The sequence below is a fragment of the Castanea sativa genome, chromosome 2, assembly GCF_040712315.1.
Source record: "Castanea sativa cultivar Marrone di Chiusa Pesio chromosome 2, ASM4071231v1".
In the NCBI taxonomy this organism is placed as follows: Eukaryota; Viridiplantae; Streptophyta; class Magnoliopsida; order Fagales; family Fagaceae; genus Castanea; species Castanea sativa.
This window is the reverse complement of record NC_134014.1, coordinates 33,789,408-33,813,272: the sequence shown is the minus strand read 5'-3', so window position 1 is coordinate 33,813,272 and position 23,865 is coordinate 33,789,408. Positions and strand designations below refer to the sequence as shown.

The 23,865-nt window shown below is 38.4% G+C and overlaps 1 protein-coding gene and 1 long non-coding RNA gene across 8 annotated transcripts; one reads left to right on the top strand and one right to left on the bottom strand.

The window, feature by feature from the left end:
- Window positions 1–1,263: 1,263 nt before the first annotated feature.
- Window positions 1,264–22,935, top strand: LOC142624492 (uncharacterized). Of its 7 annotated transcripts, XR_012842344.1 has the most exons (6): window positions 1,264–1,717; window positions 4,063–4,826; window positions 5,593–5,668; window positions 5,816–5,898; window positions 21,685–21,736; window positions 22,813–22,935. It is a non-coding gene; the product is annotated as an uncharacterized LOC142624492 (long non-coding RNA). The 7 variants fall into 7 exon arrangements; XR_012842340.1 differs by lacking the exons at window positions 21,685–21,736; window positions 22,813–22,935 and having other exon boundaries at window positions 4,063–4,523; window positions 4,665–4,826; window positions 5,816–8,205; XR_012842343.1 differs by lacking the exons at window positions 21,685–21,736; window positions 22,813–22,935 and adding an exon at window positions 7,341–8,197 and having other exon boundaries at window positions 5,757–5,898.
- On the bottom strand, window positions 8,414–11,082 carry LOC142624491 (uncharacterized). The gene has a single exon (XM_075798067.1). It carries the CDS (start codon window positions 10,739–10,741, stop codon window positions 8,753–8,755), a length of 1,989 nt encoding a protein of 662 aa, XP_075654182.1. The 5' UTR covers window positions 10,742–11,082; the 3' UTR covers window positions 8,414–8,752.
- Window positions 22,936–23,865: the final 930 nt, after the last annotated feature.

Below are 23,865 nucleotides of genomic sequence, written 5' to 3'. Positions count from 1 at the left end.
GAGATTCTTAAATGCATGTTAGTTTAAGAATTTCCCTTTTAACCATTAAGTTGTTCTTTCCACCATCCACCTACGTTAAGTCCAATTGCAAAACTTGGTCTTAACACTGTTGTTCACGAATTCAAATTACACCAATGAAGGGATATAGACACTCATTTAGCAATTGTCATTTAGCTCTACGCTATGAGCAAAAACCGTCATTTTATGACAGGAATAATCACAATTTTTATCTTTGGAAACACAAGTGCTTAATTTTTTTAAAAAAAAAAAATCTAGAAGTCTTAGAGATCGATATGACACCTCAAGTGCTAAAATCAGACCACCAAATCTCAAAATAGAGCCACATCTAGATTTTAACAAAAGAACAATGTGCATTCTTATAATTAGAATTGAACACATGTGATCATGAATACTTTATGATTGATTTTTCAAAGAAAATACTTTATAATTGATTTTTCTAAGAATTAATTATAATTAATTACATGTAATAATATTATTAGTTTACCTTTAGTAACAATGCACATGCATACTTTGGGAAATTTAGTAGAAAATGTAGGTTTGTTGATAATTAATTCATTATTTTTCAATACTTATAGACAAATTTTTTTAATTTAAAAATTTAGGGATAAGAAAGAAACTTCATAGTCTTAGTGATTAGTACGTCACCTCATTTAGTAATTGTCATTTAACCCCCACACTATGAGGAAAAAGTCATTTTATGACAAAAATATATCACAATTTTTATAGTTAGATATTCAAGTGCTAAATCAAAAACAAATCTATAAGTCTTAGTGATCAATATGACACCTCAAGTGCTAAAATTGGACCACCATATCTCAAAATTAAGCCACATCTAGATTTTAGTGAACACTAGGCATCCTTTCCATTAGAGTTGAACGCATGTGATTGTGAATACTTTATAATTAGGTTTTTCAAAGAATTAATTATAATAAAATGCACGTAAATATGTAATAATATCATTTGGTTTACCTTTAGTTAGAATGCATGTGCATACTTTGGGTAATTTTAGTAGATTGATAATTAATTAATAATTATTTTTCAATAGTTAGAGAAAAATTTTGTTTTCTTCCCTTTTAAATTAATTTAGAATTGCAATGTCTCTTTCTAACTAGGTTGGTTCATTGATACTTTTAGAGGGGTGATAGTTTATTTTAGAAAAATTTCTTTTTTATTATATTTGCAATTGTTGTATTTATGTTTGTTCAAACATTGACAAGTCATGCTAAGAGAAAAGACATTTGTTTTGGTATAAACGAATGCCTATTTTTCTCTTTCTCATTAATATTATGATGAATTAGTATCCAATAAAAAATTTAGGGACAAAAAACCAACCTCATATAAACTTTTGGAAAATAAAAAAAAAAAAGAATATTTTTGCATAATTTTATAGTTAAAGATATTCATTAGTCATTACCAAATTTCTTTATCTCATATATATATACACACGAGCTGAGCCACGACGTCGTTCTTCTAGTACGTATATAATACCTGTACGACCCTAATAACAGGCGGTAGCGGTAAGAATTTTGGGGCGAAATACAAGCGGTTCGTTTGAACTTTGAACTAAATCCCTCTCTCTCTCTCTCTCTCGCTCGCTCGCTCGCTCTGTGTGTGAATTGGGTTTCCAATTCGCCATTATCGTGGAGGACCAAACCCTAGACAACTTCGTTCATTTGGACAAAATTCCATTGACGCTGTGAGTTCCCGCCTTTCTTTTTTACCTACAGTTTTATTATTACTATTATTATCAATCTTCGATGCCTAATTTCTCTATTATTTTTTTCTTTGAAATAATTTATATAGGTTAATTATGTTGTCTAAATTTCAGCTTTCATTTTTCTTATTTGAATTCTTTGCAGCTTGCATTGTTCATTTGATCATAATCATTATTGGAAAATCCATCATTACTATTGTTACTTTTTTGTTGCAGCATTTCACATAGCAAGACATCTCTTCTATGTTTTTGCATCAGTGTGATTGTAGAATACTTATTAAGTTATAGGAGAAAATTTATAAGATTGCTATTAGATTAACTAAGATTTAAGGTATTGAATGTTTTTGCTTTTAAGAAGAACATATTCATAAATCAAAACATGGCTGAAATTAGAGAGTTAAGATGTATAAATGTAAATATACGGAAAGATAGGATTCAAAATGAGAAAATTAACTTAAAGATAGGAGTGACCTTTATTGATTAAACGATGAGGGAGAGCGATTAATGCAACACTGAGAAAGTTAAAGTTGATTCAGATTGAGGGAACGAAAAATAAAATTAATAGAAGCATAAGAAAGGATGTGTCAATTAAAGAAGTAATAGAGAGTGTAACTTTAGATAGAATAGAATGACGGAAAAGAATACATGTGATTGACTTTGACTAGTACGTTAAGGATTTATAGCCGATCTTAAAAATTTTAGGACTAATGCTTGGTGGTTGTTGTTGTTAAATTTCTTTCTCTTTGATATTCAAGGAAAGTATCCATTAGTTTGTATGCAAGTGTTTAGGTCTAGACGGTTCCTTCAATAACTTTTAATGGGCATTTGAAAAGTCTTTCATGGCCTTCCAGCCAAGGTAATGATGTTTGGAGTGTAATATCTATATTAGTTGCACTATTTGAGATGGACATTGAATCCTATAGGAGGTGTGGTACCTGCCCATTTAATGAATCACCTGAGTACTCTACAGTGATGGTCAAGCAAATTGCAAGTCAAAACAGTCATTTGATAAGCAATGCATTTGTCAGGTTGGACTACATGATGCTATAAGGAGCCATGTTCTCTTGGTGTGGTACCTGCCAATTTGAGGAATTACCTGAGTACTCTACTGTGTTGGTCAAGCAAATTGCAAGTCAGAACACTTGTTTGATAATCAACACATTTGTTAGGTTGGACTACATGATGATATTAGGAGTGATTTTTTTTTTTCTTTTTTTAATAAGTATTAGGAGTGATGTTCCCTTGAAGTAGGTTTCAGAAAACTCAATATTGCAGTACCTCCGTAATGGGCACTTGTGTTTGACGTGTAACAATAGAATCCTATCTACTGCACTTGTGCAGGTACTGTGTATCTACTTATAGATATCATTCATTCAGCTTCCCTGAATTTGATATTTTCATATTTTGTTCTTTGTCAGCATTAAAATGGTCGTATCCTAGTGCACAAAGATTCCACTTTTTGTGGGATCTGGAAGAGGTGTTTGATAAGTAACCTTACCTCCAATTTTTTTTGGAGAGGCTGATATAAGCTGCATATATCTATATTTGGAGTCATTTCTTTTTGTTGTTGTAATCTGTTATTTGCTAATTTTTGTTTTAAAATGCTTTCTAGGACAATTAACTTATTGATGTGGTCTGACTCTTAAGGTGAGCTAGTGCAGTCGAGTGTTTGGCAAGTACTTGCCATCTTTGTTGACCTTCTTTGAAGCAGCTGAAACTCAATCTTTTAGTGAAACATAAATTTTTAGTATCTCTTATCAATACATACACGATCACTTTAGCCTCCTACCTCCTTCTCCCACTTTAGTAGCCAAAGAAATCATGGACTTATTTGAAGGAATGAGATGCAGTTCTTTAATCATTCTGATCAAACTTTTCTGTCCATAATTTTCCATTTGATTCAGATCTGGAAAGGAGGAAGACTGCATGATTTTTTTAAATGTATCTATTGTAGAATGCCACCAAAACGACACAAAAATCCAAACATAAGTAAGAAAATAGATATTTAAGCATTTTTTGTTGTAATTTCTTTGCGTGGTTCCTACCTATCATTTTTTTCCCTTGGTCCCTGCAGAGGGTGGGGAATAGAGGTTAATCCATTACCATTTTCCTGATCCAAATCTTTTATATATATAATTTTTTTTTCCAGGTCAATGAAAAAGTTGTTTAGAATCAACCCATTAAATGGAAATAAAACTGTTGCAATACATAATGTGGCATATGATTAACCTTTCTAGTGTTCATGTGTTTACACATCGCATGTTTTTTGAGGAGGTGTGATACTTTTCTCATAATTTGGCCATAAATATACTTCCTGTTTTATGCAGGTTCTGTGTCATCACTGCCGCCTTTGGCTCTGGGCAGCAAATTTATCTCCCTTACTTTACATGAGGGTTTAATGCTAGAAATTAAAGAGCTATTATCGGGTGGCTTTGGTCAATTTGTGTATACCGTTAATTTTTAGTTGTATATCCATGTGGCTAGTTTAATTGACTATAATGGTACTCACAATCTAATTTTTTAAGCTCCTGGAAGCTTATGTTATTGAGAAAGATTTGCATATTTGGTGAGGATGTATCTGTATATGTCTTGTAATCATTCACTCAATGATGTGAGTTGTCAGGTGATGGTTATGGATGGGCCACTTGACTTGGCAAGTTGGGAAGTTGAATTATGAATTGGCCCCATCAACAAATCATATAATTCTATGTAGAGTTATACAAATTCTATTGACTCAGCTATAATGTTTCATTTCATTGAAATGGGGATCTCTCACTTCATCTCTACAGTAAGTTTATAGGTCATAGGAATTTCACACAGAATCTTATGGGCATGTATATTATTATTAGCTGCCAAGACTGACCCTTTTTACAATGTCAATTCTCAAAAACATATGGCTCCACTTTGGTTTTAATTATGGCATATGCAGGTCCAGAAATCGTATATTCAGTCCTTTCTGTCTTTACTTGTGGAGCTGGCTAACCCATTCCCATATGTTGTTTACTGTAATGTACTGAGGAAATGCATCATGGTGGTCTGGCAAAATTTCCAAATTACACTAGAGAATATGTGCTTCATCAATATCATATTTGTAAGAGAATTGTAACTGCAAATTACATAGGATTTCATGTGGGTGTGTCTCTTACTGGCATCAATGAGGGGACAATGCTACTTTCTTAGGAAAATAAACCAAGTAACGAACATATCATTAAGGAATGTTTTGAATTCAAATAATTCTTCGTATACTGTGGTTATGCCCATTGTGTATGTTAGAATGGTTTTGAGATATACACTATGAGTCTATGACACCAAAATTTCTCTTATATCTTATATTTAGAGTGACTTGCATTGATGGTCTAATTATATCTCAAAGAAGTAATATTATAATTGTGTCGATAATTTATTTTTTGATGGACTATTGTGTGGATAATTTATGCATGAATCCCCTTCGGCAATGAACTCATATTAGGGGGGTTTTGGGGGGTGGAACAAACCTTGGGTTCTCACTAGTTTTATGGGTGACTTATCTTGTGGAAAAGATGTCATATTATTATTATTATTATTATTATTATTATTATTATTATTATTATTATTATTATTATTATTATTATTTTGTAAGTTTGAGTTTGGCATTGGTATTTATTATGCTTTAAATTAGATTTTTCATAAATTTTGGTTGGCATATTCTGCAGTATAATACACTTGAGCTTTATATTAATATTTTGGTTGGCATATTCTGCAGTATAATACACTTAAAAAGCAAGACAGTTGAGCTTTATATTGAAATTTCTTTTATTTTCTTCATTTTAATAAATTTTATTAAGAGACTGTTCTAATTCTGTTACATTGTCTTGTAGGGTGACTCCATGACGGACTCTTCAATTTGACCAAGCTATGGCAGTTGGGTATTCTACACTATTGTATTTACTGGTGGTGAGTTTTTGAAAGTTCACCTTCTTATATGTTATGTATTTACTTCATTGTTAAGCATCAGATTTCTAATTCTTTGTCTATGGATTAGCCTTTCAGATTTCCTACCACGTGCTTCTCAAATTAGTTAACCTAGCTGATTTTATACAGGATTTTTATCAGCAGTCCTGGAGCACATATTGGATTGACCATAAGTCATGAATGCTCATTCATCATACATTATCAGGGGAGAGGTTAGGCGTGTGGGTTTTTTTTTTGTTTTTTTTTAATTTTTTATATTGTCATGTTGGGATAAAGCTTACATGTGATACCTCTTAATCCAAAATTCACTTGTTCCTGTTCTCCGCCATTTGTACTAAATAAAAAGAAACTTTCATTATATATAGAAGAAGGCTATTTGACATTAGGTTGGACTGCTGCAAAATACTAAAATTTAGTTGACCAGTGAAAACGTTGCTCTCTTGATGCCAAGGATGAATAATCATATTGTTGACATTATGCTTGAAGGCACCCCCAAAAAAGCAAAAGACAAAAAATTAGTTGGCAAGACATAGCATGAGCTCAGCACATCACTCTCTATCTAGTATTATGTATTTTAAACTGTTTACATGGTGATATCAATCATATGATGATGCATTACATGCTGCTTAGGTATTTCATTACCGTAATGATTGGGTTTGCAGCAATACTTCTATTTCTTCCACATTTTTCATTTAAATAAAAGAGTTGAACAAAAAACTTCTAGGTGGTTTTGATGGCTAGAGGATCAGGAAAGTTGGTTTGTGTATTAGATTCATTATAATGGTTGTACAGTCGTACAATTTTTAATTTCAGTGTTTGGACTATGAGCCTCTTAAAAAAATGGGGGTATATGATTGCATACCCGTCACCTCTCTTAGACCTTGCAAACAAAAGTGGGAGTTTTGTGCAATATATAGGACCTTTTCAAGTGTTGACTATGATTATATATTTATTTATTTTGGGTAAATAACATAATTCTCCTATAGTTCGGGGTGGTTTCAAAAACCTAAGATTTTAATGATTTTTAATTACAACCCTGAAGTTTCTAAATCATCTTGACTATCAGCTAGAAATAAGTTTAGAAACAACTTTTCTCACAATTTTTTCCACAATTACTGAGGTGGCAAGTTGTTAATACTTAATAGTAGACAATAAAGTGGTGGGTCCATATAGAAATCAATAACAACATGCCAACTCAGCAGCTGTGAGATATGTTATGATGAAATTGTTTGTAGCAGTACTAATCAACTAGACGGAATGGAAATTTACGTATGCAGAACTTGAAACTTGTTTGGATAATAAAAATCTCTCCATTTGAGTTGCAGGAGGTACTTTGGCACCAAAAAAGCTTACTAAACTGCTTAAAAAATCTTACGAGATAAATACATTTGATTAAAAATGCTATCATTTTATAAGCCCTCTAAAAAAAGTTTATTCCCCCCCTAAGACCTACTACTTCGTGTTCTTGTGATGGATCTTGTAGTACCCAGAGTCTAAAGTGCAGTTACTTGAATTTTTTATTTTGACTCAAACTTAAAGTACAGCTTGAATTGGTTTTAAGGATAACTTTTGAAAATTTAAGATTTAATTTGAAACCAATCCCAAAAAATAAGGGAAATTATATGATCTGTCCTTATTTTGAGTAGGATTGCAGGACTGTGATGGTTGTCATGACTGTACTCCAGAAAAGTTTTGGGAGAAGCATCTCAATATCATAAAAGTTGGAGAAGGTTTATTGGTTTGTCATTAAGATGAGGTATCTACACTTTTGTCATTAGCTCTTTCAGGTTGTACAAACAAGATTTTGATAGATATAGATAGGCTTGTTGCCTGCTATGTATGAATACATTGCAGATTTATTTGTCCTAAATTGTATTCATGTCATTGTCCCATTTTTTTTTCATATTAAATTTTTTTAAAGTATATCCCCTCTTGGAGGTTGTAATTGGTAGAATGCCTCAAATCTTGAGAGGATGAACTGTATGTCACATTAGCACAGGCATCATTAAAAGGAGAGTTGAATGTTTTTCTATTGAACTACTCAATAGGGTACACATGGTAGAAGCACCAAGATCAAATTGAAAATGTGATCAATAGCAAGTTTGAACGGGTAGCTAAAAATGATGTTAGCCCTGAGACTGAAATTTTCTCCCAAACGGCCAAAATCCTGGGTCCATTTTAGGGTTTCATAATTCGTTCGAACAAGTGCTCCATTATTTGAAAATATATTTTTAGGAAAAGTTCAAAAGTCTAGTTGTTTGGATGAGAACTTTTTAGAAATCTTTTCCCCACCTTATTTTAGCTTTTCCACCTCAGCTAAAGTATCACCCTCCAATTATGCAAAGTTGCGGACTACCACCCATTGGAAAACATCAAAAAAATTGTTAAAGACAGCATATTGTGATTCACGTGGAGAGGTCCTAAAATATAGAATAAAGATCAGGAAAGTATCTTACATGCCAAGTGTCCAAACTTATCTTAACAAACTTTTAGCCTCCAGGGTTTAGGTTGGTCATCCACTGTAAAATTGAGTCAATTTCTAAGTGGAAGACAAATGGGCAGGGGGGAAGGGGGGAACAATTTAACTTCTAAACCCGCATTCTTTGATGATTCATATGCTTAGTATCCAACTATCCTGAATTTCCATAGCAATAAGTCTAAAGACACAACAAAATTTCATAACATTTTAAACAATTGTTGAGTTTACAGTTTGTGATTGGACTACAGTAAAAGCACTAATCATAATTTACTACCTTAACACGTTATGAAAATATTGTGTGTATAACATTGTTGTTTACATAAACCACCCTATTGCATTGCAACCAACCACAGTTCTACATCAAGAAATGGGTGTTTACATGAAGGTAGGCAAATCAGGAGGAGGAAGAAGTAGAATCAACATGACAATGCTCTGTAAATGATTGAAAGTACATCTAAACAACTACAAAAGACAATGGAATGAAATGTATGTACACTCCATGAGAATAATTAAACAGAGAAAATTATAGGGAACATTTTTTTGGGGGGAGGGGGGGTGGTTTCAACAACAGTCTGTTATTGATTGGATCAAAGGAGTCCCTTTGCATTTCTGGGATAAAGCTCCAACCTGCCCTTGGCCTCTTGTAACAATAGGTCCAGTGTTTCATCCTGGGTCATGTAGGATTGTTTGGATGCCCATTCCAGCACAGTGAACACCTCGGCCTCAGCAAGTTCCTTGCTGTCTGGCACATGCAATGCAATGTAGCATAGAAGAGCCAATGCTGAAATTTGAACAATTTGTTCTCCAAAATACACCAGCTGGATCAAGTGCTTTGCCCCTCCGGCACTTATTATTGCCTTGGAGTGATCAAGGTGGAGGTAGTTTTCTGAGCAGGCGAATTTTGTGAGGGCAATTGAAGCCTCTTTGCAAACCTCAGCTTCTCGCTCATCGAGAAGCTGCACCAGCGGGGCAATAATTCTTGTCTCTGTTGCTCTGAATGTCCTTGCCAAATTTCCAATAGCCTTGACGCATGGGATAAGGAGGTCTGGATCTTCCCTCTCAATAAGCATTAGCATTTGATCAACAACAGCTTTGCAGGCGGGTGAATTGGGCTTGAAGGCAGATCTTCTCAGTTCAGCATCTTTCTCTGCCACTGCAGTGATCTCCATCAATGCCATGGCAGAATTGTATTTAACATCATCGGGCCCTTTCTCCAGAAGAACTGCAAAGCATAACAGCGCTCTTGATTCAGTGATGCTGCGGCAAATGGCCGAGTTTTCTTTGGAAAGATGCCAAAGGGCTCTTGCTGACATTGCTTTCATGTAGGCTTTGGTAGCAGGATCTTCCGTTTCCCTACCCTTAAGACCAGCCCCTGGAAGAGAAACATTTTGCTGATGTTGGGGTTGATGGACTTGAAGATTCTGCTTCACATTGTCGTGGTTGCTGCTTGTGGGATGGCTGCTGATTTGAGTTGAACCATTCCCCTGCGGCTGGAGTGGCTTGGACTGTGACCTCATGGCCATGGTAGTGGTCACCAAATTGTGCATCTGACTTGGGCTCTTATTTCCCAAGGGGTGAGTAATTTGACTGTAAGATTGCTTGTCATCATCGTCATGTACCTGGCTTAAGTTCTTGGTGTTTGGATTATTATTGCTTGCCATGACAAGCGCATGAATTGTAGCGGCTTTGATGCTAGTAATAGCATACTTACTATGCTCTTGAACTGTCTCAAATGCAAGATGACTCACCAGCAATCGAATTATATTGTGCTGGGCAAAAAGATCTTGGCACTTGGGGTAATTAGCCACAAGCTCCGAAACAGCCCAAGCCACAACAGCTTGCACTTTCATTGGACCTTCTTTGAGGATTTTCGCAAACACAGTACACACGCCGGCATGAATCATGTGTTCCACACTTTCAGGGTCGCGTCCCAGTAGCCCAATAGCCTTGGCAGCGTTCTCTTGCCCATCAATTTTCCCCTCTTTGATCAATTTTAACAAGGGTAAAACCCCGCCTTCCTCTATGATAAGCTTCCCATACCGATCATTGTCCCTAGCAAGCGAAACCAATGAAGCAGCTGCATCTGATCGATCCTCAAGCGAACCCGTATAAAGAATCGCAATCTGTTCCCAAATCAGACACAAAATTGGCTCGTTTGCTGCTATAGGAGGCAGCCCCAAGTATTCGCCGCCGCGATCCTCAGCCGGAGCTGATACTCGGAGCAGCCACGAGACATCTCCAATGGAGTTCTCAAGCTGGGAAGACATTTTGCGAAAGGCAGCAGTGGGGATGATGGTGAAGACACGCTTCATGATGCCGTTGGCACGGCATTTAAGCACAAGGGACAAGGCCTTTTCGAGGACTTGTTCCGTGTCTTCGATAATCCGCCGTGTGGGGCGCTCATAGAGGTCGGAGCTAGCTCTAGCAGCCTGGCGGAGCAGCCCAGCTAGCTTCTCAGCTTTGGATTTGAGCTCCCCACAATCTTGCTTGAAAGCAGAAGCCTCATCAGCAGCCTTGCTCACTTGGTCAGATAATTGGATCGGCTTTGCCAAGATTTGTTTCACTAAGTCCGCCATGCCCACCACGGCGGACCAACCCCAAAACCAAAAGTCTCTGTTGTGGTTGACTCTAGATAATAGAGATCAGATCAAGGAAAGATGATGGGTTGGCTTGGTTTTTGGAATCGTTTTTGGCCCTGATAGACGGAGAGGAATTAATTAAAGTAGTTAAAACTTCAATGGGTGAGCTGGAGCTGGAATTGGCCAAGTGTTTGATATGGGTCAGGGTTTACCTACCAACAAAATAAAAAATAAAAAGAGTCAGGTGAAGTCTCCATCTTTCTTAGTCTCTATAAACGATGGAGGCTTGGCAATTGGGCTTTGATTTGGGCTACAGTTTTTTTTTCCTATTTTGCTGGCTTTGGAAGAGAGTCTAGTCTCTAATGGTGGAATGGGTCTTATTTATAAGGTCAAATGCGAGTTTCTTCTTATCTTTTATTTCCTTTGCCTGACTTGGTTAATGGTTTTTTTTTTTTTCTTCTTTTTTCCGGCTAGTCAATTAATTTTGTTTCAATACATTATAAGAAAAGACAAAAAACTATTTCCTATGGAGTATGGACGGAAAAATCTGACTGGGTGTGGGTTGTAGGCTGTAGCTTAAATTATGTAAATAGAATTAATTGAGTTTCAATAAATTAAAAGAAAAGACAATAAACTGTTAGCATCAACAGGAAGTGTTCTTTTCTCTTTTTAGACGACCTGTCCCACCGGGTCCCGATGCGGTGTGGGTTGCTGATTAGCCCTGATTTATTTTGGTGTAGGTTTCCAATTATATTTTGCCTTACTTTTCTTTTTTCTTTTTTTTTTTAATTTTTTAAGAATCAATATATTTTTCCATTCTGGAGAGGAAGATAGAATACCTGGTCTACCAATCATTTTATTGATCCCTTTTAATTATAAGATAAGATAACATTAGTAATTTTTTATGAGACAGATGGAAATAAACATATATCGTATAATGTACTTTCGTTTAAGTGTTGGTTTGGTATATCTTATTTGACTCTTTTTGCTTAAAAAATAAGTTAAATAATGGTATTAAAGTGTGAGTTTTAATAGTTTTGCATATGAAAACAAGTTAAATAAGCCAAAAGAAATTGAGCATTAAAAAGAAGAAGGGCCAAACAGAATAAGCAATATCATGTTATTCTCCACCCTTTTACGTTGATATATAAAGAATTTGTGAGTTTCAGTTAGTTTAACTAATAAAATATTTTCTTATCAAAAAATAAAATAACAAATAAAGTTTTTTTGTTATTGAATAAGAGATATAAAGTTTAAATTCCACTTACACCATTAATCAAATGGTGTCATTGTATGTATATGAAGATGATCACACTATAAAATGATATACTCTCATTTACTTTATTACACCCACAAAAAGGATAATTTGTTTTAGAGAAGGTTGCATTGATTGATGTAGGGTTGTAATTCTTAAAGGAGACAATATGAAAGTTGTCAACACCGTACCATATTGATCATTACATTTGTGGGGATGAGGATCCCTAATCTAATTTAAATGGGCAACCAATGTTACTCCTGAGGATACACCTCGGACCTCGGGGACGAGCATTAGCTATTTGAGGTGCATCAGGTTAAAATATCACAAAGGAAAGAAAGCAGACTCGGTACAGAATATGAGATGGGTGAAGGAAGAAGGGTGTAGAAGTCATCTCCTCCGCATTAAATTCGGGACAACCACTTCCCTGGCTGCATTAATGAGGAAATGACCATGAACAGTGGTGGCACAACTAAGGTTGTAGGGTAAAAACTTACTGGCATGTTCTGGATGAGACAGAAGTCCCAAGAATGCGATCTCAGCCCTCCAAGTGTAGGATTAGGATGATTTGTGTTTAAATATAAAAGAAAAAATAGGATCCATAGGGAAGTGGATCGATCGAAAGAGGAAAGAAAGGACTTTGTACCTAGGAGCTGAAATATTTGTATAAGTGAGAAATAAACATACATATATAAAATAGGCATTCCTCGGGCCAGTCTGAGGAGCTTCTTCTCTTCATAATTTGTTGCCCTAGTCATTCCATATGTGTCTTATCTCATTGTGATTAACTTTAACCTATCGTGTAATCAATATCCAACTAATTCTCTAACAAATCTATTGTGGTGAGCTTACTAGGCCACTGTTTGAGCCATTTTTGGGCTGTGGGTCAAGTTGCGTCCCTACAATTGGCGCCCACCATGGGGCGTGTTGAACAGACCTGAGTTAGTTTAATCATGGTGGGTTTCGAGGAGTCAGTGGGATCACAAGGTCAAGATCATTTTGTGAATCTTGAGCGAAGGAGAGATTGAGAGGTTAGCGTACACACAACTCATACCAGCAGGAGTCATTTTAGAAGTGGGAGCCATGCATCTCATGGGGAGGATACCAGAAACATGTAGCTGAAGATAGATCACTTACGTAGGAAGTTACGTTGTAAGTAAAGAAGGGGGACACCATCAGGCACATAATCTCTGTCTGAGGATGATGACAGTTACAGAGCCCGCTCAAGGACTCCTTCCAATGAGTCTTTCTCATACCATGAGGAGCGTCATCGTAAGCAAAGGGATAAAAGCCCAACCTATGGGGGCTTGGGAAATGATGCTATGATCAATGCTTTGCGTTAAATCTCGAAGTCCTCGTTTACTCGGAAGATTGACAGGGAAAACCTTCCTCAACAATTTACGCAGCCCACGTTTACCATGTATAATGGTAGAACGGACCCGGTAGAGCATGTCAATCATTTTAATCAAGGAATGACTGCTCATTCGAGGAACGAGGCATTGATGTGCAAAGTGTTCCCATCTAGCCTAGGGCCAGTTGCGATGAGGTGGTTCGATTGTCTGGAGGAAGGATCAGTTAACTCCTTTCAAGAGCTTACCAGGGCCTTTGGAGCCTGATTTGTCACTTATAGTAAGGTCCCCCGTCCTTTGGACTCTTTGCTATCTATGACTATGTGAGAAGGTGAGACTCTGAAGACTTACTCGGATAAGTACTGGGAGATGTTTAATGAGATAGATGAGAATTTTGAGGATGTAGCAATAAGGACGTTCAAGGTCGGCCTACCTACTAAGCACGATTTGAGGAAGTCGTTGACTAGGAAGCCTGCCCGAAGTATGCTTCAACTGATGGACCAGATTGATGAGTATAAATGGATGGAGGAGGATTAGGAACAAGGAAAGGGAAAGGCGAAGGTAACTTCCTAGGACCGAAGAGACTTTAAGTTAGAGAGTTATAACAACAATCGGCCTAGAAGGAATTTTGTTGGACATGCTGGGCCTACTAATGCCCAGGTGGTTAACACAGTGTTTAGGGAGCCTGTACACCAAATCTTGGAGAAGATAAAGAATGAACCATATTTCAAGTGACCGAACAAGATGAGAGGAGACCCCATGAAGCGAAATCAAAGTCTTCATTGCTAGTACCATCATGATTGATGACACACTACTGAAGATTGTAGGACCCTACGTGACTACCATGAGCAGTTAGTCAAAGTTGGGAAGTTGGGGCAATTTATGTATCAACCCACGGGGCAAGGAAGTCAGGTTGGATCAGCCTAACAAAGGGATGCTTCCTAAGACCACCCTTGAGAATGATCAGTGTTAATCTTGCTGCCCCAGGTCAGACCAGTTCATACCCATCGAAGGTTATGTCCATAATAAGGCCACAGGCTGATGATTTGAAGTCCGACTAACTCTAAGTATGGAGGAATCGAAGTCTGACTAACTCTAAGCTTTTTTGATGAGGATAAGATTGGAACTTTTCAACCGCATAATGATGCCTTGGTGGTTACCCTCTGGATAGGAGGGTATGACATGAAGAGAGTCTTGGTGGACTAGGGCAGTGAGGTTGAGATAATGTACCCTGACCTGTATAAAGGGCTTAGGCTGAAGTCTAAAGATTTAGTCAACTATGATTCTCCTCTTGTAGGGTTTGATGGGAAGACGGTTGTTCCAAGGGGCCAGATTAAACTGCCTGTTCAAGCAAGATCAGAGGTAGTTGAAGTGGATTTTATTGTGGTGGATGCTTATTCCCTTTATATTGCTATCATGGCAAGGACTTGGCTTCATGCCTTGGGGGCTGTTTCTTCAACTTCGTACTTGAAGGTGAAATATCCCTCAGGGGATTAGGTCGAGGAGTTGATTGGAAATCAGGATATGGTCAGGTAATGCCTAGTTGCAGCAATTGGACATCAGTTTGAGGGTGAGTTCTCGGCCAGTGATAAAAAGGGCTTTATAGCAACTAAGGAAGACAAAAATGTCCTCGGATGCTGTAGTTGAGGGGACAAGATGCGAAGAGCTGGAAAAGATTATTATTGATGATGATGATGATAAATATTTTCAAGTGGGAGTTCAGCTACCTTATCGGGAGAAGGAAGAGTTGGTGACTTTCCTTAGAAAGAATGTTGATGTGTTTGCCTGGAGTACTTTTGAGGCTCTCGGGGTGGATCCGACTTTCATTTGTCATCATTTGAATATTAATCCATCTGTCACCCCTAAGAAACAACCACCTCGGCGCTCCTCCAAAAAACATTCTGATGCTGTCAAAGAAAAGGTGGTGAAACTTAAGCATGCGGGGGCAATAAAAGAGGTTTTTTTTTTTACCCAAAATGGCTAGCCAATACAGTGGTGGTAAAAAAGAAGAATGGGAAATGGCGAGTATATGTGAACTTCACAGACCTAAACATAGCTTGCCCTAAGGAACCCTTCCCGATACCTCAAATAGACTAGCTGGTGGACGCGACAATTGGTCATCCTCGGATGAGTTTTTTAGATGCCTTTCAAGGGTATTATCAAATACCATTAACTCTGGTTGATTAGGAGAAAACTGCTTTTGTAACACCCACTGGGAATTACTATTATAAAGTGATGCCATTCGGATTGAAGAATGCTGGGTCTACTTACCAGAGGATGATGACCAGGATATTCAAATCCCAGCTTGGCAAGAACATTGAAGTCTATATTAATGACATAGTGGTGAAGAGCAAGGCAGAGACTGAGCATGTTAGTGACCTTGGAAGAGTTTTTGAGGTGTTAAGATAGCATAAATTGTGCCTTAATATTTCTAAGTGTTCTTTTGGCGTTAGTTCAGGCAAGTTTTTGGGTTACATGGTTACCCATCATGAAATTGAGGTTAACCCTGATCAGATTAAGGCAATCAATGACTTGTAACTTCCTCGGAATCCTAAGGAGATCCAAAAGTTGACGGGAATGACTGCATCTCTGAACAGATTTATCTCTAGGTCCATGGATAAATGTAGGCCATTCTTTCAACTCTTGCATAAGTGGAAAGGGTTTGAATGGAATGAGGGGTGTGTCCTATCTTTTCAGCAATTGAAGGACTACCTTTCTTAGCCACCCATTATGTCTAGGCCTGAGGAAGATGAAGTTCTTTTTGCCTACATTGCTGTGGCACCTCATGTAGTTAGTTTGGTATTGGTGAGGGTAGAGAATGGAGTACAACGGTCAGTTTATTATGTGAGTAAGTCACTACATGAAGCAAAGGTTCATTATTTACCCTTGGAAAATGCCATTTTGGCAGTGGTGCATGCCACATGAAAACTCTCCAATTATTTTCAGGCTCATACAGTTGTGGTTTTAACTCAACTCCCTGTGCAATCGTTGCTTCGAAAGGCTGATTATACGGGGAGAATTTCCAAGTAGGGCACGATCTTAGGGGCATTTGACATCAAGTACATGCCCTGTACCTTTATTAAAGGGCAAGTTCTTGCAAATTTGGTGGTCGAGTTTACTAAGCCTCCAATAGAGGGGTAGATGAAGAACATGGCCCAGAGAAAAGGCATGTCCAGACAATCTCTCTTCAGGGGCCCTCATCCTGGAAGTTATATGTTGACGGTGCCACGAATCAAAGGGAATCTGGGGTGGGGTTGGTAATAGTGTCCCCAGACAAAATCACCATTGAGAAATCTCTAAGATTAGGTTTCTTGGCCATGAATAATGAGGCTGAGTATGAGGCTCTGCTAGAAGGGATTGCTATGGTTCAAAAGATGGTAGGAAAGGGTGTTGAAGTATTCTTGGACTTGAGGTTGATTGTAGGACAAGTGACGAGAGAGCTGGAAGCTAGGGATTTGAGAATGCAGGGGTATTTGAATCAAGCTTAGTGCTTGCGGTCAGGTTTTGAATTCTTCATCATACAACAAATCCTAAGAAGTAGTAATACCCATGCTGATTGCTTAGTAACTCTGGCAACTTCCTCTAGACAAGATCTACCTCGGGTCATACTTGTTGAGGACCTACATAAGCCTGTCGAGGAGGAGAAAGGGAAAGTCCAAGTTCACCAGATCATGGTCGGGCCTAGTTGGATGAATCCTTTGGTTCTATTTCTTAGGAAGGGTGTTTTGCCTAATCAGAAAGGAGAGGCAGAGAAGGCTTCTCAATTTTGGTTGTTCAAGGAGCAAAAATTGTACAAGCGCTCATTCTCTAGACCATACTTGCTTTGTGTTCACCCTGAGGCAATGGAACTACTTTTAGAGGAATTGCATGAAGGGACATGTGGAAGTCATACAGGGGGTAGATCGTTATCACATAGAGCCCTTACTCAAGTGTATTGGTGGCCAAGTATGCAGAAGGAAGCACAAGAGTACATTAAAAAGTGTGATAAATTCTAGAGATTTGCTCCGAATATTCATCAGCTCGAGGGATACTCAATCCTTTGTCTAGCTTGTGGCCATTTACTTAATGGGGTTTGGATATCGTGGGACCATTTCCCAGGGCTGTGGGAAATCGAAGATGGCTCCTGGTCAGGATTGATTACTTCACCAAGTGGGTAGAGGCTGAGCCATTGTCCATTATCAAAGATGTAGACGCAAAAAAGTTCATCTGGAACAACATCGTTACTCGATTTGGGATTCCTTACACCCTCATTTTGGACAATGGGCTACAATTTGACAGCAAGGTCTTTAGGAGATACTGCTGTGATCTAGGTATTAGAAATTGGTATTCAACTCCAGCCTACCCATAGGGAAATGAGCAAGCTGAAGCAGTTAACAAAGTCATAGTAAACGGGCTTAAGAAGAGATTAGATGAAGCAGAGGGCAGATGGGTAGAAGAGCTGCCACACGTCCTTTGGACATATCAAACCATCCCTCATCGATCAATGAGAGAAACACCATTCTCAATGACCTATGGGTCCGAGGCTGTGATCCCTCTTGAGTCCGGGTTTCCAACATTAAAGACAAGCTTATTCACTCCCGATAGTAATGATCAGTTTTTGGAGAAAAATTTAGACATAGTTGACGAACGAAGGAGGTTGCCATGGTTCAGTTGGCATACTACTAGCAAAAGCATAAGCAAGGGTATGATACTAGTGTGAAGGTAAGGCAATTAGCCCCAGGAGACTTAGTGCTAAGGAAAGTGGTGGGTACTACAAATAATCCATCATGGGGAAAGTTGGGGCCTAGTTGGGAAGGGTCATATCGCATCACCTTAGTAGCTGGAATATGTATCTAGGCTTGTCCACGGGTCAGTCCGGGTCGGGTTTGTGCCCAACCGGACCACATCGGGTCTCCAACATCCAGACTCATCGTCGACCATTAAATGAGTCGGTTCGGGTGACTTGTATATCGGGTACAGATCGGTCGGTGGTCAGTCGGACTCGGGGAAGACGAAACCAGGCGAAATCAGGCTGGAACTGGCCAAAATTTGCTAGATCTGGCCGAAACATAGTCGAATCAAGCAAGATTTCTAAACCTACTCACCAAATTTTGAAGAGATCTCAACGAGTTCTAGAAGAGATCTCGTCGGATCTCAACGGATCTATTGAGAAATGATCGGAAATCCTCATACCTGAGAAAATCGGTGGGTGTTTTCGATATATAGGCAGTTGGATCGGTTGGAATCGAATTTTAGAAGAGCAAACCCGTCAACCGACTCGCCTGTATTGGTTACTGGAGGTTGAAACCTGCTGCCGACCGTCACCGGTGTCGAGTCGGCCGATTTTGAGTACGAGTCGGACGGTTCACCTTGGGTTGGTCGGGTACGGGCTCTGATGGACAGCCCTATATGTGCCTACTTTTTAGAGGATTTAGATGAAAATGTTGTACCACATCTATGGAATGTAAATAATCTACGAAGATATTATTATTAATGAAGGGAAATCACGCCATTTTTTATTTCAATCATTGCATGTCTTGTCTTAATTGTTTGTTCAAGTGTTAAACAGAACATCGGTCATGCCTGGTTACTTGGACAACATACCTCGGGTAAATTAACACTAAGGTTGTTCTAGGTTTTAAACAGAACCTTGGCTAGATTCAACTCCTCGAGTCACCTGCCTTGGGTAAATTAACACTTGGTTCATTTTTATGTTAAACAGAACCTTGGCTAGGTTCAACTCCTCGGGTTACCTGCCTTGGGTAAATTAACATAAAGATCATCTATACGTATAACAGTGCCTTAATTGGGTTCCACTTCATGGGATACCTGACCTGGGTAAGTTAACACTTAAGTGGTTTTCATGTACTAAGCGATGCCTTAGTTAAATTAAACGTCTGGGGTTGCTTGCTTTAGGGAAAAATATTATTTAAGTTATGTTTTTGGTATTCAAATTAACCTTGGTTATATTCTGTTTCTTATGTCACCTACCTCGGGAAGTAAAACCTCAATACAAACATATCCTTATATATATAGACATGGAAGCTGAATAGTAAATCGTAGAAATGTAAATGTAAATTAGAACAACACAGCTTTAACAAAAGTTTTCCATTAAGCTGAATTTAAGGTAATACATATAGAGAAGGAGACCAGTAAGGGCAAAATGCCTTATGTTAAAAAAAAAAAAACAACCAAACAACAAAGGAAGTATGGAGACCCACTGCCATATTCCTTATGCTTTGGGAACTTTCTACGTCTCTGTCCCTATAGTGGGTTGCACTCTGAAGGTTGGGGCTGGGGTAGAGGGAGCTATTGTGGTTGGTCCAGCATTGGTGGAGGAATCTCTTGTTGTTTGGGGTACTTTGGTTACCACCTCAGGGTTTTGGGGCAAGAGCTATGCTGGGCTTGGAGATGGCTAGCTCGGCCTGTTTTGGCTTGGCCGGGGCAGTGGTGCTGGGTTGCTGCTCTGTGGGTTTGGCTTTAAAAGGAGTAGTGGTGCTGGGTGGCTGCTCTGTGGGTTTGGCTTTGGCCAGGGCAGTGTTGTTGGGCTGCTGCTCAGTAGGTTTGGCTTTGCAAAGAGCAGTAGTGTTGGGCTATTGTTTAGCTGGCTTGGTTGGAGTTGGAACAGAGGCATTGATAGAAGGCTAACTGGCAGGACGAGGTCTGATTGCTGAAGGGAAGAAAGCCTTCTCCAGATTCCTCAGCTCAGAGTTAGAGTCCACTCTAGCAGCATTCAGGGCCTTAACCCATGTCTGGAGGCAAAAGCTGCGACATACGACTGAGAGTTGAGATTTAAGGTGAGCCTTAGTCTCCTTTTGCCCTTGGTCGTATGCAGCCTGCTCGACTTTGTCCATTTCCTTGGTCTTTTGGTTGATTTCCTTCTTCAGCTCAACAATGGTTGTCTGGGAAATGGAAAGCTGGTTCTTTGCCTCTTTCAACTACAAGCTGCTCATGAGCTTGCCTTTCTGAGCTTTCAATGGCAGACTCAGCACTCCTTCTGGCCTCGTTGCACTCAGCCATCTTGATGAGAGTCTCCTTCAGCTTTTTATCTATAAAAGCTTGAGACTTTTGCATAGCGAAGCGTTTGGACTCCTCCTCCTTCAGATCTCGGAAAGCCTGGTTGACCCACTCCTCTGCAACGTGCGTTGCTTGGGTAGCCTGTGTACGAACAATTAACGTAAGAGTTAGTAGGAGAGCACACATAGAAGGAATTTAAAGACAAAGAAATCTCACCAGGGCAAAGTCCTTCTTCACGGAAGGAAGAACTCATGCTTCTTTAAGTTTCAAAGCTTGTCCATATCCCTTGGGAGAAGAAGCGCTTGTTCCACTACATTGGCCATAAAGCCTGCTCTTCCGCCATCAAAGTCGCGGATAGAAGTGTCCTCCCGTATATGCGAGTCGTCCAACTCAAATATGGGGTTCCAGGTCATAGCCTGAGACCTTTGCTGTAACATCCCAGTCAGCCCCCCCCCCTAAAAGAAGAAGAAGAGGAAATCAGATTTTTTTAGTTCCCACGTGCCCCCCACCTAACATCACTCCCCACCACTCATTTCAATCTATCTCACCCTTTCATATCCGGCCATCTCTTTTCTTCCTTTCATTTTCTTTCTTTTCTCTTTACTTAAACACACACACTCACTTCCACACTCACCCATCGGACTCCATTCCAAACCACCATTTCACCATCATTTTCTGGCAAGATCACCGGAAAATTCTTGAGAACCCATAAGCACCTTCACATCTTTTTTTTGAGGTAAAAATTTCTAATATTTTTGGTGGGTTTTACACTTTTGCTTGAGGTTATTTTTATCTAAGTTTTAACAATGATATCCATGTGATTTATGAGCATTGGAAGTAATATTTATGTTTTTGTATGTATGAGTTTTGTATTGGTGGAATTATTTGATGAGTGGGTATATGGTTTGTGGTAATGATGACTACTTAAGGTTTATTTATGGTGGAGAATTTAGGGGTTTTGAGTTATAACATGTGATGGTTGGTAAATCTAATCTTTCCATTGTCATTGGGTTTATTTGGAGTTAGTTGAAGTTCTAAAATTTCTTGTCTTGGAAGATATTTTTATTTTGCTTTCATGGATCTCTTAATGATGTTGTGTAAATTTTACGGAAGCTAGTCATGATGTTGGAGATGACATTAAATGGGTTAACTTTATAAATTGGGGTTTATGCCTTGTGAATTAATTTGTTGAGAAACTTTGGAAGTGAAATATATTATTATTGATGAGGTTAAATACTAGGCTTGCCTAATTACGTGCTTATTTGGCAATTCCTAAATTGTACCTAGATGCAATCTCGAGCTCTATGCTTATTGTGATAGGTTTACTTAATATTTTTTAGGTTCTAGCTAATCTCCTTGGAGCTTGGAGAATTAGGATTTTGCGGGTGCGAGGTAAGTAGCTTTTTAATGGGATTTTTGAAAAATAACCATGTTGCATAAATGTTGTTTTTGGGTTAGACACGCTTTTAGAAACTACCTATGGAAGCTATATTTTCCTAAAAACTATTGTGTCGCAACTTTAATATATATATATATATATATATATATATATATATATATATATATATTTGTATGTATGTATGAAAATGTATCATATTTGGTATTGCATTTGAGGAAATGCATGAATTGTTGATATGGAAAAATGAGCATCTTTTATTTAATCTTTGATAAGGAAATCATGGATTTTATGGTATATTATAAAATTCAAAGATGCATATCTTATCTTGTTATGTGGGAAATTGATAGAAAATCTCTTGACACGAATGAAGTTGAAAACCTTACAAACTTTATGGAAGTTAGATTATTTAAGGTTTTTCTGAAACTACCTGATAATAAACTGTGTATTTGAAAGGAAATGTATACCTGTGAGCTTTATGTGGTTTTAACCCTATGCCATGTGTGATCACCTGATTGGTTTCCATAGTCTTTGTGACAACGGAATCAAATCCAGGTTAGTGCCCTTTCACTTTGGATGACGCGTTCTTCCCTACTGCCCATGGGGGGAAGAGGTTCATTGATTGTGTGTGGGTGAGGCTACTGCTCATGGGGCCAAGAGACCACATGCAAGAGAGGTCCTATTTGACGCGCTTTCTGTGCTGCCCATGGGGGGAGAGAAAAACCTTGTGGGTATGGGTGAAGCTGCTGTCCATGGGGCCAAGAGCTTGCATACCAGAGAGAACAATATCATGCCAGTTGTGAATGGGTAGATCCCCTGACCGGCCTACGTGGTAGTGTAGTATATTTGTGATAAACTGCCGTATGTTAGATTTTATAGTTTTGAATTATTAGTGCTCACAGATTATAGTATATAGTTTCAAGGTATTTACTTTGAGAAACTTTGTGTTTCATTATTTAATCATTCTTGTCATATTATTATTATTGAAGATGAAACTTGCATTTGCCCCACCCCAATTAATTATACTACTTACTGGGCTATGTCTCATTCCATTATTTTATAAACTTTTCAGAGTAGGCAACAATTTTTTGAGACAGCTTTTTAGTGGCTAACAGTAGTTAGACTAACTACTGATGGAGGCTGAACTTTTGTAATGGAGATTTTAGATGATGTACATCTTAGAATAGGCTTTACTCATTCTTTTGTATGTTATAATGGTTGTGACTTTATTCCCATCGATGGGAAAAGCTGTTGATATGTAATTGTTTATTCAGACCTCTATTCTTTTGTGGCTAATGGTCCTTGTAATTAATGCTTAAAGTTCTGACTTACTTTGAGAGTATATTCAATGGAATTATTATGATAATTCTTGATATTGGTACTTGATATGATTTATGTGGATTGAATTGTCAAAAAGGAAAAATCTACAGGTAATTGGAGATGTCTTTCTCATGCTTTGGACCCTTTGGGGTTTGGGGCGTGACATTCGCTTAGAAGTTGCGCTCGAGCTTTCCACCCCCTTTTCTTTGTTGGGTGCAGGTCATTTTAGTCACCTTGGTGGGCTCGGGAGGGGTCTCCTTTTGGACCTTTCCTTCTTCCAGAACTCCTTTGCTACCTTTTCTGTCCCTCTTTCGTTTTTTGTCAACTGGTTCGATCTGTGCGGAGGCAGAAAGAGTAAGTCATGCAACTTTTTCTCTAACACCATCCTTTTAGGTACACCGGTATCCCCTTGGTCTTCACTGACTAAAGCTAAGGTTAGCTGGGGGCTGAATCCTTCCTCCTCGAACACGATAGTGTGATAGAAGATTTCAAAATCCTCGTCTCTAACAGTATTTTCAGTGCTTTCCTCCAAGTTATAATCTTTAGATTCTGTCTCGGCTTCTTCGTCCGAGGATGTAATCTTCTCTATGATAGGTTGAGAATTCTCGGGGGCAGGGAGCTCAACAGGTTGGGGATCCTTGAAGGTAGGGAGTTCGATTACTTGTGTTCCCTCTAGAGGAGGTTTGCTTATGAAGCCTTCAATGGCCACATCAACCAGAGCAAGGTGGGAGTCTCGGGCCTTGATCACGTGCTTGGACATTTGGAAGCGATTTAATATGGGGGTGAAACTTAGGATCACATGAAC

What these genes read in the sequence shown, in the direction of transcription:
- LOC142624491 (XM_075798067.1), bottom strand. Translation starts at nt 10,741, where the DNA reads ATGGCGGACTTAGTGAAACAAATCTTGGCAAAGCCGATCCAATTATCT.